Below are 13,032 nucleotides of genomic sequence, written 5' to 3'. Positions count from 1 at the left end.
ATGAGGAAGAGGGACGTGGAGGTAACTGGACTCCATGAACAGCACGAGTTTAGTGAAGGGTTAAGTCTCCCCTTTGAAAGAGAAAATTATCAGATTTTAATCACCTCGTAAATGTTTTTGTTGAGCTTCACACCATGGTGCTGGAAGTGAAGCGAACCATTATCTGCCAAGAATCTGCCATTCCCTCAATTGAAATGTGAATCCGTGCTGTAACTCAAACCAGGCATGGAGGAGCCTCAGGAAAGCAAAAGACCCCCATGGGTGTTGGGATCTCGCGGGACGCGTAGTCTCGCGAGACTTCGGGAGGAACACAGAAGAGCCGGGAAAAAAAAAATCGCAAGAGCGCGATTAGGACGTCGTAGAGGACACAGAGCAGGTCATGCTCCCAGCACTCCTCTTTGGAAAGTCACAAAGAGACTTCTAGAGACATTTAGTATTACACCACCCTGCACTGTTCATAGCCTGCAACTCATGGACTCTTGTTGCACCATTCTACTTTGTTTGAACTGCCAATGTTACTGCAGTAATAAAGTTATGAATCCAGAAGCCGTCCTCTTATTATTTACTACATATTTGATGACGAGGATCAGGACTTGAACCCAGGCAGCACCATGCAAGGAACGACGCCGCCCCCACCGTTCCTACAATCGCCAGGTAGGCCTACAATTCCATGGCCACAATGGCAACCCATGTTTACTACTTACCTGGAAGCACTAGGAGGTGCCGGGTACACAGCGGCAAGGCGCAGAGCCATGTTTTCGAATGCGCTGGGCGTTGAAGGCCAGAGAGTGTTTGCAGGCCTTACGCCCGAGGTGGTGGCTGATGAAAAGATGACGAATATAAGGAGGCAGTCAGGAGAACAATTAAGCACTTTGCCAGCAAGGAAAATATGGTATTGCACAGGATACGTTTCTGCAGTCGCAAATAAGGGGCATCTGAACCTGTAGACGACTATGTGACCAAGCTGCGCGAACTAGCTGCACTGTGCAACTTTGGGAATAAGGCAGAAGGATTAATCTGCGACATGCTGATAATCCACACCAACAGCAGAAAAGTGCAGGACAAATTCATTTTGGAGAAGGAACTAGAAAAGGCCATTGAGATTGTGAGAGCAGTAGAAAAAACTGCAGGGCGACGGAAAGAATACTCCGGAAGCTCCCCTTTAGGAGTAAGAAGGAGAAACAAGGACATGACGCAAGAGAAGGGAAGTGGGGAAAGGAAGAACTATTGAAGTGCAACAGGTGCACCAACACCAAACACTTGGGCAACGACAGGGAATGGCCCGCAAGAGACAAGGAGTACTCGGTGTGCAAAAAAATTGGACATTTCTCGTTGGTATGCAGGTGGTGAAATAAAAAGGTTACGAACATCAATGCGGAACACAAGGCGGAGAGAGACTCCTCATCCGAAGAGGAAGGGAGACCCACTGTGTTAATGGTAAACAGCCCACGAGCCAGGACAGGAAAGCCCCATTGTGCAATCAGAGTGAACGGCATGGAGACGAGAGTCATGGCATATTCAGGTTCCGATTTGACCATACTGCCCCTATGCACATGAATGATGGACACTGAAACGGTTGAAGTCCTCAGCACACGCCACAAGCCCACAGTAACTGGAGGTGCGTTAGTTGACCTATTAGGATACATCAAAGGGAAGGTGGAGTTCAAAGGGGGAGAAACCACCACAAGAATATATTTCAGCCAGGAAGGCCCAGCAGTCCTAGGATGGGACGACCAAGCCAAATTCAATATCAAATTGGATCCCAGCTCGGAAGATCAAGTGTTAACAGCCAGTACAAGAGGAGTGCCAGTCGTTAAAGTGGATTTTCCCAAGCTGTTTTCGGAAGGGCCAGGAAAAATCAAGAACTTTGTACACAAGATATTACTCAAAGCCAATGCAGTCCCCGTGAAGCATAAAGTATGTTCTGTGCCAGCAACAGCGTAGAGACATACTCAGAACCCATCTCAACAAAATGGTGAAGAAGGGCACCATTGAAGAGGAAGAAGCCTCAAAGTGGTGAAGCCTCATTGTTCTAATCAAAAAAGAAAAACTTGAAAGACTTGAGGGTATGCATTTACCTTCGCAGCTTTAACCTGGAGGTCATTTCAGATAGCTACCCCCTCCCGAGCATATATAAACTCATCCTCATGATGAAGGAAGCCAGAGTGTTCTCCAAGTTGGATATGAGGGATGTGTATCATCAAATTCACCTGCACAATGAATCCAAGCCACTCACTACGTTTCTTACCCCGTTTGGCACCTATCAGTTCACCAAGATGTCTTTCGGTCTGTCGTCCGCAGCTCCGGCGTTTCAGCGCATGATGAATTTAATACTACGTGACATAGGAAACGTGTCCTACATCCAAGACGATACACTGGTCTACGCCGCGGACAAACACACACATGATGTAGTTCTCAAGAAAGTTCTCACCAAATTACAGGATGTTGGAGTCAAGTTGAGATACAAAAAGTGTGTCCTAAGGGCACGAGAAATTGAATATTTGGGGGTACAAGATTTCTTTCCGGGGTATAAGCCCCAAACAAAACCTGGTACAAGCCATAGTCAAGGCTCCGGAACCAGCAAACAAGGACGAAGTGAGGTTGTTTCTGGGACTCTCAGAATATTATGCCAAATTCAAACCTACTGAAAAAAGGCACAGAGTTCACAAGGCTGGAAGCCCAGAAGGAGGCCGAAGAGAAAATAAAAGGGCTAATAGTGGAAGCACCGTGCCTACAGCCGTTCAATCCGGAATGGGGTACCATGATCACCACAGACGCCAGTGCGTGCAGACTAGGCGCCGTACTCATCCAGAAGAAAGGGGACGCTGAACACGTTGTGGCATTCGCCTCCAAAGTCCTGTCCACGGCTGAGAAGAATTTCTTCACAGTGGAGAAAGATGCTAGCTTGCGCATGGGCTGTTGAACATTTCAGGGCTTATGTTCGGGGCACCAAATTCAAACTCGTCACTGACCATAAGCCCCTCATTCATATGCTCAGTCCAGGAGGGACAAAATCGTCTACACCCCGGTTGGTACGCATCGCGGCCGAACTGCAGGAATACACATTTGAAATTAACCACATAGCCGGGTGGAGAAATGCCCAGGCGGACTGCATATCAAGGTTACCGGAGGACAAAGACAAGGCAACCACCTTCCTGCAGGATGAATGCATTGTAGCGTCATTCCAAGACCTCAGGGGCCCAGAATTCCTAGAGTTAAGTGAAGGACATTGGAATGAAGAGGACATTAAAGACCCCACTATGGTGAGACTCAGACTGGGTTAGGAATGGATGGCCAGAAGAAAGGGCTATACCAGAAGGCATGAGGCCGTATTGGAAAGTGGCGGAAGAATTTTCAGAGGTGGATGGAGTGATCATGAAGGGCGATCTAGTGATACCACCGGTGGGGATGAGAAAAGTAATCCTGGTCAGAGCCCACTCAGGGCATTTAGGAAACACCATGACGCAGCAAAAGGTGAGGGAGGCATACTGGTGGCCTGCCATGGACCAGGAAATTTGCTCAATGATTGAGAGATGCCACGAGTGTCTCAACAGTGACAAACGCTTGCAGACCAGGCAAGACCCGATGATTCCCACAGAGATCCCAGAAGCAGTGTGGCACAAAGTGGGGTTAGATTTCATGGGACCTTTGGAGGCAATGATCCCCGATCATCGGTATGGCATAGTACTGGTAGACTGCCTGTTGAAATGGGCATAAGCAGAATTTTTCCAACATTACGACTACCGTCATAGAAGCGCTCACATCCATATTTCAGAGGGAATATCTACCCAAAGAGTTAGTCACAGACAAAGGAGTACAGCTAGTGTCAAGGGATATGGAGTCAACATAACATAACATAAATCAGAGAACATAACATAAATCAGAGAAAGGCTGCACTGTACCATCCCCAAGCGGATGGACTAGTGGATAGGGCAAATAGGTTCATCAAAGGAGCCATCAAGCTAGAAACAGCTTCAGGTATGGATCCCCTCAAAACGGTCAAGGAGGCTGTTTCAGCCCACAGGTTAACTCCCAAAGGCATTACCCAAATTTCGCCATTTGAAATGCTGAGGGGGAGGAGAGCAGCATCCACACTGGTGCCACCATGGTTGACCATAGTAAGAGAAGAGTAAATATGGCTGAAGTGGTGTCGAGGCTAGAAAACAAAGCACGCATGAAGAGATTAAGCGATCAAAGAAGAACGACCCAAGGCCATGAAGTCCAGGAAGGCGATTGGATCAAAATACGACTACCGAGCAACGACCAAATGACAGGTTCGAAGTTCAGTCAACCTATAAAAGTCATTCACAGAGGGACAAACCACGTCCGCACAGAGGATGGCCGCATGTGGAACATGGAGCGGTTAGCAATGTTTGAGAAACATTGCGAAGAAGAAAGGACCCAAGAGGAACCCACCGCTTGTAAAAGCCCCGACAAAGAGGCTACCCCAGAGCAAGAACTAGAAGCCACCGCAAGAGAAATCACAGAGGGAAAGACAGAAGGAGACGCGTCAGAAACATCCCTTAAAGTGAGTCCAACACAAGACACAATTGGTAGGAAGGAAGATCGTCCGAGAAGGGAGCACAAGACCGGTGAAGTATGATGACTTTGTAATGCAATAAACTTTCCTGTGTTATCAAAAGGAGGTGTGTTGGGATCTCACGGGATGCTTAGTCTTGCGAGACTTCGGGAGGAACTGCCAATTTTACTTCAGTAATAAAGTTAAAAATCCAGAAGGCATCCCCTCATTATTTACTACAGGGGGCTGACTGGGGGTTATGGACAGGGTCACGCCTCTCCAGCAAGGCATCCATCGGCTTTCTTCTGTGCGCCCACTACTCTTGATGTGAAATGAGTCTCTACTACAGGCTCTTGCTTAGGTCATATGTCAGTGACCAGGTGACCAGACAAGTGGTTTCCCACTCTGCAGTCAGTGCCATCGGCTCCTTCCTGCTGTGTCCATCTTGCAGCACTAGGCTTGTGTGTGCCAGTGCCCCTGTTGGGCAACTCCAGCTGCGTAAGCTGCGATGTCCTCGGTGCCCCAGGCCATGGTGCGCCCAATTGACCACAGGCTGACAGGGTGGCCCCTGTAATCATGTGTCGGCTGGGAGACCCTCAGCCATCATGACCCTGGACCCCTGTGCCCTAGGGGGTCCAGGCACAACAACATTGTGCATGCATAGGAGAAATCAAGTTGGCTCCATGCTCGACTTGGCAGGGGAATAAAAGGGGGCCCCTGTAAAGCCCTGGTTCCAGAGTAGTCATTTGAAACTGCCAGGGCTGTGCCCCGCACCGCTTAGTCATGGAAACAACAATGGTGCAAGGTCACTCTGCACTCAGAAAGAACCAAGGATCTAAGCAGGTGTGCCCTAGTCCGCTGCAGGTCTTAACCTTCTCTTCTCTTCTCTTACTGAACAGCTTACATGCCTCCTTAGCTATTTGAGTCATATACAAGAAGCTAGGTGGCTATACAGAACAGATAGATATATAAAGAAAAGACATCAGCAATGCATTCCACAGCGTCCATAGTAAAAATGCACTAGACAGAGACTGGCAATAATTGTTCAAAGAATGAGGCATCTTACTAGGGGGGAGATGAAGAGGGAGACAGATGTGTCATTAGGTTCCTTCATAGAAAGAAATCGTAATGTATATAGCAGCCAGGGAGGCTACAATGTTTACTGGATCTCAACCAGCATGGGTTGGGCAGGAAAAGAGGATCATACTGCTGGGGTAAGAGAACGATGGGGAACATGTAAGGCGCATAGCTAAAGATGGTAGGGAAAGGGTGCAGGTCACTCGTTTTACAGACGTCATTGTGTGTTCTCTGTTCCCAGGTTGAGTTAAGTAACTAAAAGACCCATTAACATATTTTTCTGCTCAAAAGCAAACATGCATGACTTTATTAAAGTACGTAGTCATAGTGTGATCTGGCTGGTACTTGCAGTTCTCCTTTGACCTATCATTTTTAAGTTTGGCAGTTTAGAACAGAGAAAATGTGACCTGCTTCAGGCTTGTTCAACTAGTGCTTCAGACCACGTGGAAAATGGCAGATCCAAATGTGAAGCATTGGTGTTCACGTGAATAGAAGCGCACATCCAGCAGGCTGGTGCTGGTGCTGTTTGATGATAATCTAGTGTTTCACTATAGTTTTGTGTTTGGTTAACACTGAAGCTCAGTCTGCATTTATTAGTATGTACCCAGATCACTTCTCCCTGAAAACCTTAATTGGTTCCAGATATATTTTGGTGAGGTGGATCTCTACAAATCAATGCTTGAGAACCATTCAGTGGCAGACTTTCAGGTGCTGTTGCTCAGGGTCGGACTGGGCTATAGAATTGTCTCGGGCACCACTAGGGGGAATGTTGCTTAACAGGCTCACCTCCCTAGCCTCACAGGGGAGGGCCTCCACCTCCCCTCGGGAGAAGTCCGTGCACCAAGTCCATGGGATTCCAAATAATCCTGATCTGGTTGCCTATTTGTATGTAACGGAGCCCTGTGGTCACTTTTGTTCCCTTACATGTATTCCCATTAATCCAATGTTGTACAGCACTCTGCTGTGTCTGAAAGCCAAAGTCCACACACCATGAATACCCAAAATAAAATAAGCAAATAAATTAAATGGGGTTGGTGCTTTTTCTAGCATCTGCAGAGGTTAATAAATAAGCCTGTACCATGGCCAGTGAAACATTGTTTTTATCTCAATTCTTGTAAACAGTAGTTGATCAAATACAGCTGCAAAGTAGCCAGAATGGTAATGTATTTCCTGCTGCCAAGCAGCTTATGATATAATGAAACCTCTTGACCAAGTTTACCTTCAGCCAATTCAATTCTAAGTAACAACACAAAGCACACAGCTCTGAAATTAAGTACTGTTCATATGTATAGAATAGGTAAACACTGTTAGTGAGATAATGCAATTTTTCTAAAGAAATTAGCGCGTTTTCTTTTTATTGTGCATTTAGTTAATTACAAAACTTTAAGCACTTCATATTGTAAAAAAGATTAAAAAGTAAATAAGCAATCAGATTTCATCAAGATCATCAGTGAATAAAAATAAGAGTAAAAGAGTGCAAAAATTGATTACATCACTTAATAAAATGCAAATTTATTCAGTATTAAGAAAAGGTAAAATAGGCCATTAAATCAGAAACAAAATTTATTGAATCTCCTCAAGGCTGGTTTCCGGATTGCAAAGGCAGCAGCAGTTAGGACTATGGATTTGCCGCCAAACATCGATGACCAAAATTGGTTGCATAAAAATTTTTGAATTTTTTTAAATGTAACCCGAATAGCCCTTCACGTAGCAAGTAACCAGTTTTGGACAGGTCTTTAATATATGCCTGCTAGTCTCCAATTCTTGATGGCAAAGTTGACAAATACTGTCAGCTGGAAAAGGAGTTTGAACCTACTTCCTGGGTTTATGACAATCGCAGGTACAGTATATATCGCTTTAACTCGATTGAACAGTATTTAGTGATATAACTAGAGGTAGTAAAATATGGAAAACCTTGATGTGAATATTCCCTATATCTTTTGCTGATGTACAGCTTATTTATGTTTTTGACTGTCCCACAATCTCTTTTTTTTCTTTATTATTTTTTCAAAGTTAGGCTCCAATACATGCAACATGGTATTCATTATTATTTGAAAAACATTGTAATATATAAAAGTTGCATATCTGAATTTGGACGACACGTCTGCTCATGGAAAAGCCACATGTTTTCACTTTGCCAATGCAGGTTTGTAAATTGAAGCACACTGACAGAACCTTCAACTACTAAAGATCCCCCTCACGCCATCCCCTCTTCAACTGCAGATGAATTAGAACCTTTAACCAGCCCATTGTTTAGCGCTCTGTGACACGCAAAATCTCTGTCATTGTAGTGTTAATATAGTATCAAATATAATCTGGACAAAAAGGCCCGTCAGGACCAAGCAATGTGTTCTGATGGAAAGAAAAGATGACAGACTGGGATTCAATGAAAAAAGAAATAATTTGGCGCTCCACCAAAAATAAAGTTGTGTATCTTCACATGCTTAGGGGGATGACTTCCTATTCCCCCAACCTTCCTCAGCTTTCTCAATACTTCTCACAACACCAAGATGAATGACTTCCTTCTCCTGGCTTTTACCATCCATTCCACAATGCCATGGGGAATTACTCCCTTCGCCTGGTATTTCTTGGGTTTCTCCCAATGCTAAGGGAATGACTCCCTTCCCTTGGTTTCTCTCACAATGTTCACAACGTCCAGGATGAGACGATTCTCTTCCCCTGGTCCTCCTCAGGCTCTTTACCGTGCGCCATGAGAATGACTTCCTATTCTTGATGTCTTTCACACTGTTCATCAACACCAGGGGGGAATGCCTCCCTTCCCCTGGCCCTTCTTCGGCTTTTCACAATGCCAAGAGAATGGCTCCCTTATCTTGTCTTCTTTCACAATATTTATCAACACCAGTGGGAATGTGTCCATTCCCCTGGCCCTTTTCAGGCTCTGCTTCCCAGCAACCTGGTTCACTACCCTGCATGGTACCGTGACTATCAAATGAATGATGACTTGCTTTTTATAGGTGCGTGTCCCAGACTCACCTCTCTTGCTTATACTACTTCTTTGATACACTTGGTTTATTCTCCCAGCCAAGTACGATCATGAGACCCAATGGTTAATACAGTTTCCTCACAACTGTCAGGGTCCCAGAGCCTCTATTATTGGCTCCTTTCACCCTTTCTGACTTGCCACTGCCTTCTCTGGTCCCCAGCGCCTTTCCGTCTACCCATGTACCATGATTCTTGGTCCACAAGGGTTTTGGTTTCGGCCCTTCCTCTGTGCCTGCACTCTGCTGCAGGTTTCGTGTGGCATTCAGAGACTTCATTTGGTCTGCGGCGGCTCTGCAGTTCCAATCTTCCCCCTTGTAATGCCATACTCTCTTCACACTTCCCAGGATTTAGGAACACCTGGAGCCTCTGTTCGCCCACTCGCCATCTGGTCCTTCTGTCCTGGACCGCCTCCGGACCTTCCAACTCCTTGCTAGTCGTCTCGACCTGCTTACCCCCCATGTTTGCTCTCGAGGTTCCTCCAGGGAGTGCTAGCTTCTATCATGAGTCCTTCCTTCATTTTTACGCTCCCAAAATGTCCCTATAGACTAGTATGCTCACTTTGGTTCTACGGGACGCTCTTCTTGGCTCTGTTCATCTTCATCCCAGTATGAATATGGTCACCCTCTATTGGGTGTGCTGGACTCTTCTCCGTCCCAGTTTTCCAACATACTTCAGGCAAGTAGTCCCGACTCTTCCTCGTCTCAGTGGTTCTCACCAGGGTTGGACTATCTACTCTACACAAGTACTTGGACGTGTGGTGGACTGGTGTACTGTGCCTCAAGGAATGCGGATGAGGCACGTTGGGGGGGGGTATTTGTGGACACAATACTTTCACCTCGAAGAGTCGTCTCTGTCCCATTGAGGGGCTACCTTCCCTACGACATCCGCCCATTGAGTACCACCCCGAGGGGGCTAATGGGTAGCGACCTCACCTCCCAGGCCTCATGGAAAGGGTTCCCCTTGGAGGGGGGAAGGGGCTCCCCTTGGGGGAGAAGGGAAGACATTGAGGGTTTGTCACATTATTTAAAATACATTATATTAAACAACTGTACTTACTTTCAAACAGGTTTTACTATTTACTGCAAATGTTCACATTTTTAGAATAAACAAGGAACACCTACTGTGTTGTATAGTTCTTCCAGCCTGGGAATTGTCAGAAACCTGTGCATGCTGACACCGTTCTCAATTAGAAGCTTCACAAAGGCAACTCGGTCCATGACAAGGGCATCCAACATGACCTGCTCCAGAGAGCCAACCTGTAATTGCACAATGGTTACTCAGACCTCATACAACTTAAATGTACATGTATACATTACACCAAGCTTTGGCAGGACTGCATGTACAATAGCAGACACTATCACGTCCTCTCCTGCCTTCATGAGAGGACCCTTGACAGGGTGTGCTGCGTTGTCCCCCTTCTCTTTGGTCCCACTAACACCAAGCTCACCTAATGCCATTCAAACCTTGAAGACTGAAACATGCGGGGTGGAGGGAGGGTTCAACATCTAATGTATGCCTCTCTGAAAAATCTACAAATCAAGTACACACAACCCATCCCACCCCCACACTTATGGCAGGAGACATCTGTACCATTCCACGTGCAGTTTGGATTTTTCACTTTCACTTCACTAGAGCTGAATATGGAGGTAAGGCATTCTCCATTTACTGTCCTCCATAATATCTGTTTATTTTTAATGGGTGTATGCAGTGCCTGGATTTATGCGAATGGCTGGACTGTGGAGATGGGCGGAGCCTCTACGTTGGCCCATAGAGACCCTTATCCAGCTAAAGTACCAATTCTGCCCTAGATTTTTGTATGTGTGTATGAATGTGTTTGGCATTGAGATACAGAAAGCTAGATAGAGATATATAGATAGATAGATAGATAGATAGATAGATAGATAGATAGATAGATAGATAGATAGATAGATAGATAGATAGATAGAGCACTTGTTAGTGCGAAATGCATCACAATGGACTTCTAGTCCCTTGCACCCTTTTGTCATGATGTCTTTGTTCTAATACTCCTTATTTAACTTTTTGTGATATATATTTTACTGGGTCGTCAGTGGCGACCTTGCAGTTACAGCTAAGTTCACTTTCCCATAGGAAGTGCAATTTTTGGATATGTGTGTTTTATGCCCTTGGAAATGGGAAACCTGCACTAGAACGGTGTGGATCATTTGGAAGACAGTGCACTGGAGAGAGTTGGTAGTGGATAGAGGAAGAGGTGGAGCATGACAGTGTAGGCTATCGCAAGGGGGGGCAGGGAAAGTGATTTCGAAACCAGGCAGAGGCAATAAAAACAAATAAATAAAACACAGAAGAAGGTCTTTGAAACTATACCAGGGATGTCCCACTGCAGAATCATAAATCATGAAGGCGGAGATCTTGGTGATGGGAGATCCCGAGTTTTTCAAATCAGCTGGGAGAGAGACGTGAAAGAAACTTGGATGCATGGCGTCCGGTGATGGAAAGAAGCCAGAACACAACTTCTAACACGTGGGGCTGGAGGAGCAATAGGACGAGAGAGACTGAGGTAGATGCAAGGCTTCCCGAGTCAGAGCGAGTGACAGATGGTGACGTGACCATACCACAGTGGGCCTGGAAGTCTATAAACAATGCCGATACCACTTCCATAAATGCAATGTGGAGTGAGCTGATCGAAGGAGGAACGAAGGAATGAGAAGCCAACCTGATATGTGAGGAAGAGGGTCTCGGCCTGCCAGAAACCCCAGTGACCTTATCCCTGCACAATACAGGTATTGGTGAGAGCTGGAGACCCGGGAGGGGGACCAAAGTTAACTACTGGGACATGCATACTTGTCCCAGTCAAGACAAAGTGTCAAGAATACACGAGGAAGGGGAGATCAAGAAGTTGGGCGACCAACCACGGTGGGTCAGGGTGGGGATAGCTAAAGTAGGAGATGTAATTGAACAGAACGCACTGGTATCCTTACAGAGACTAAGGAACAAGCACGGTCTAGGCTGGCGAGAGGCCTTAACATATATATGTCTAGCACATTCAGTGGCAGCACAGTTTGGGGATAACCTGGACCTCCCAAACCACAGCCCCCTCGAGGTTAACATGCCAAAAATAGCGACATGGGAGATGGGAAAAGAGAAGACAATTAGTCAGAGTAGAGGTATGCAGAGTAAATGTGTTAAAATATGGTCGGAAACGGGAGGACTATGCAGAGTGAAGGGCGGGGGTGCCATTATCACGCAGGCATCACAGGCCAGTGGGAAACAAGCAAAGACCGGGGGACGGGATGAAGCAGGGTGGAGGGGGAGGAAGGACACTGAGAAATCACATTGTGCAATTTTGTGTTTTGAACCATGTTCATTGTTTTTGAAAATGCAAATAAAAAGTTGATAAAAAATAAAAATATACAGGGAAGGTGAAAATCATTACTGGAATGCAAACACTTGTTACAGTCATGATAAACAGTCGAGTACCTGAGGAGGGTGAGAATCATCACTGGAAAGCTCATACTCATCCCAGTCGAGACCAAGTATCAAGAAAACATGAGAAGAGAGAAGCATTACTGGAACACTCATACTCGTTCAAGTCAAGATAAAGAGTGGACATTCAGAAAAGAGAAAAGGGGAAGATCGAGGGGACGCAGCTTAAATCTCTGAAGCAGGCATCTGGAAGATGTCAACAAAGTGTTTGTGGAATAGCTTCAGCACGCTGCAGAAAATAACCCTAGCGCTTGGTATCCCAGCCAGTGCCGGCATCCTGTAAATCCTCTATCGCAGATACCAAGAAAGCAAAGATGATTATTCCGCATTTGTGGGTGAAGATGATATTGAAGTGGAGATGAAAGTTCCACAGGATGCTATGAAAGCAATCATTGGACGTCAGGGAGCCATGATAAAACATCTGAGAAAGGACACCGACGCCCGCATTGATGTGGAAGACTCGGAAAATAGAAAATCTTCAGTCTGAATAAAGAGAGGAACATAATTGCCAGGTGCAAGGAAATGGATAATCCCAAATAGGATCAACAAAGAAGAGAAAAGAAGGGAATAAAAGAAAAAGCAGAAAGGAATGAAAAAACAAGCACATAAAAGAGACTGTTGAGACCTTGGATAAACCAGTATCTGAACTGTATGATTTGATAAACGTAGTTACTAAGAACTACCCAAGAATACTTTATTGAACTGAACTTCAACCAGCTCACATGAGAAGGGATTCATTCTCCTGTACCTTTGTTGTTCTTATAGTGGTAAGGTCAGTTTAGATTAGTTTGGACAGTGGACTTAACTTGGTTTGGGACTCTCACTGATGACAGACTAGCACTTTAGTTGGCTTTTTTAGGTAGGGAACACCCTTAGCACAGGGAAAGATATGCGTGTTCACCTATTATTTAATAAACTAAAACAGTGAAAAGAAAAACCTGACTCTGTTCTTCTGACCCACCACAGGA

The 13,032-nt window shown here is 45.5% G+C and overlaps 1 protein-coding gene across 1 annotated transcript in view; it reads right to left on the bottom strand.

The window, feature by feature from the left end:
- The window catches only part of LOC138504450 (transient receptor potential cation channel subfamily M member 7-like), a 1,624,316-nt gene that overhangs the window by 1,101,366 nt on the left and 509,918 nt on the right, over positions 1 to 13,032 (bottom strand). Inside the window, exon 12 of the mRNA XM_069624957.1 lies at positions 9,721 to 9,855. Within this exon, the coding sequence (XP_069481058.1) occupies positions 9,721 to 9,855 (135 nt within the window). The remainder of the gene's footprint in view (positions 1 to 9,720; positions 9,856 to 13,032) is intronic.

The sequence above is a fragment of the Ambystoma mexicanum genome, chromosome 11 (genome assembly GCF_040938575.1).
Source record: "Ambystoma mexicanum isolate Mex_15411 chromosome 11, UKY_AmexF1_1, whole genome shotgun sequence".
Taxonomy (NCBI): Eukaryota; Metazoa; Chordata; class Amphibia; order Caudata; family Ambystomatidae; genus Ambystoma; species Ambystoma mexicanum.
Note: the sequence above shows the minus strand (reverse complement) of the source record. Positions and strands in the feature narration are given on the sequence as shown.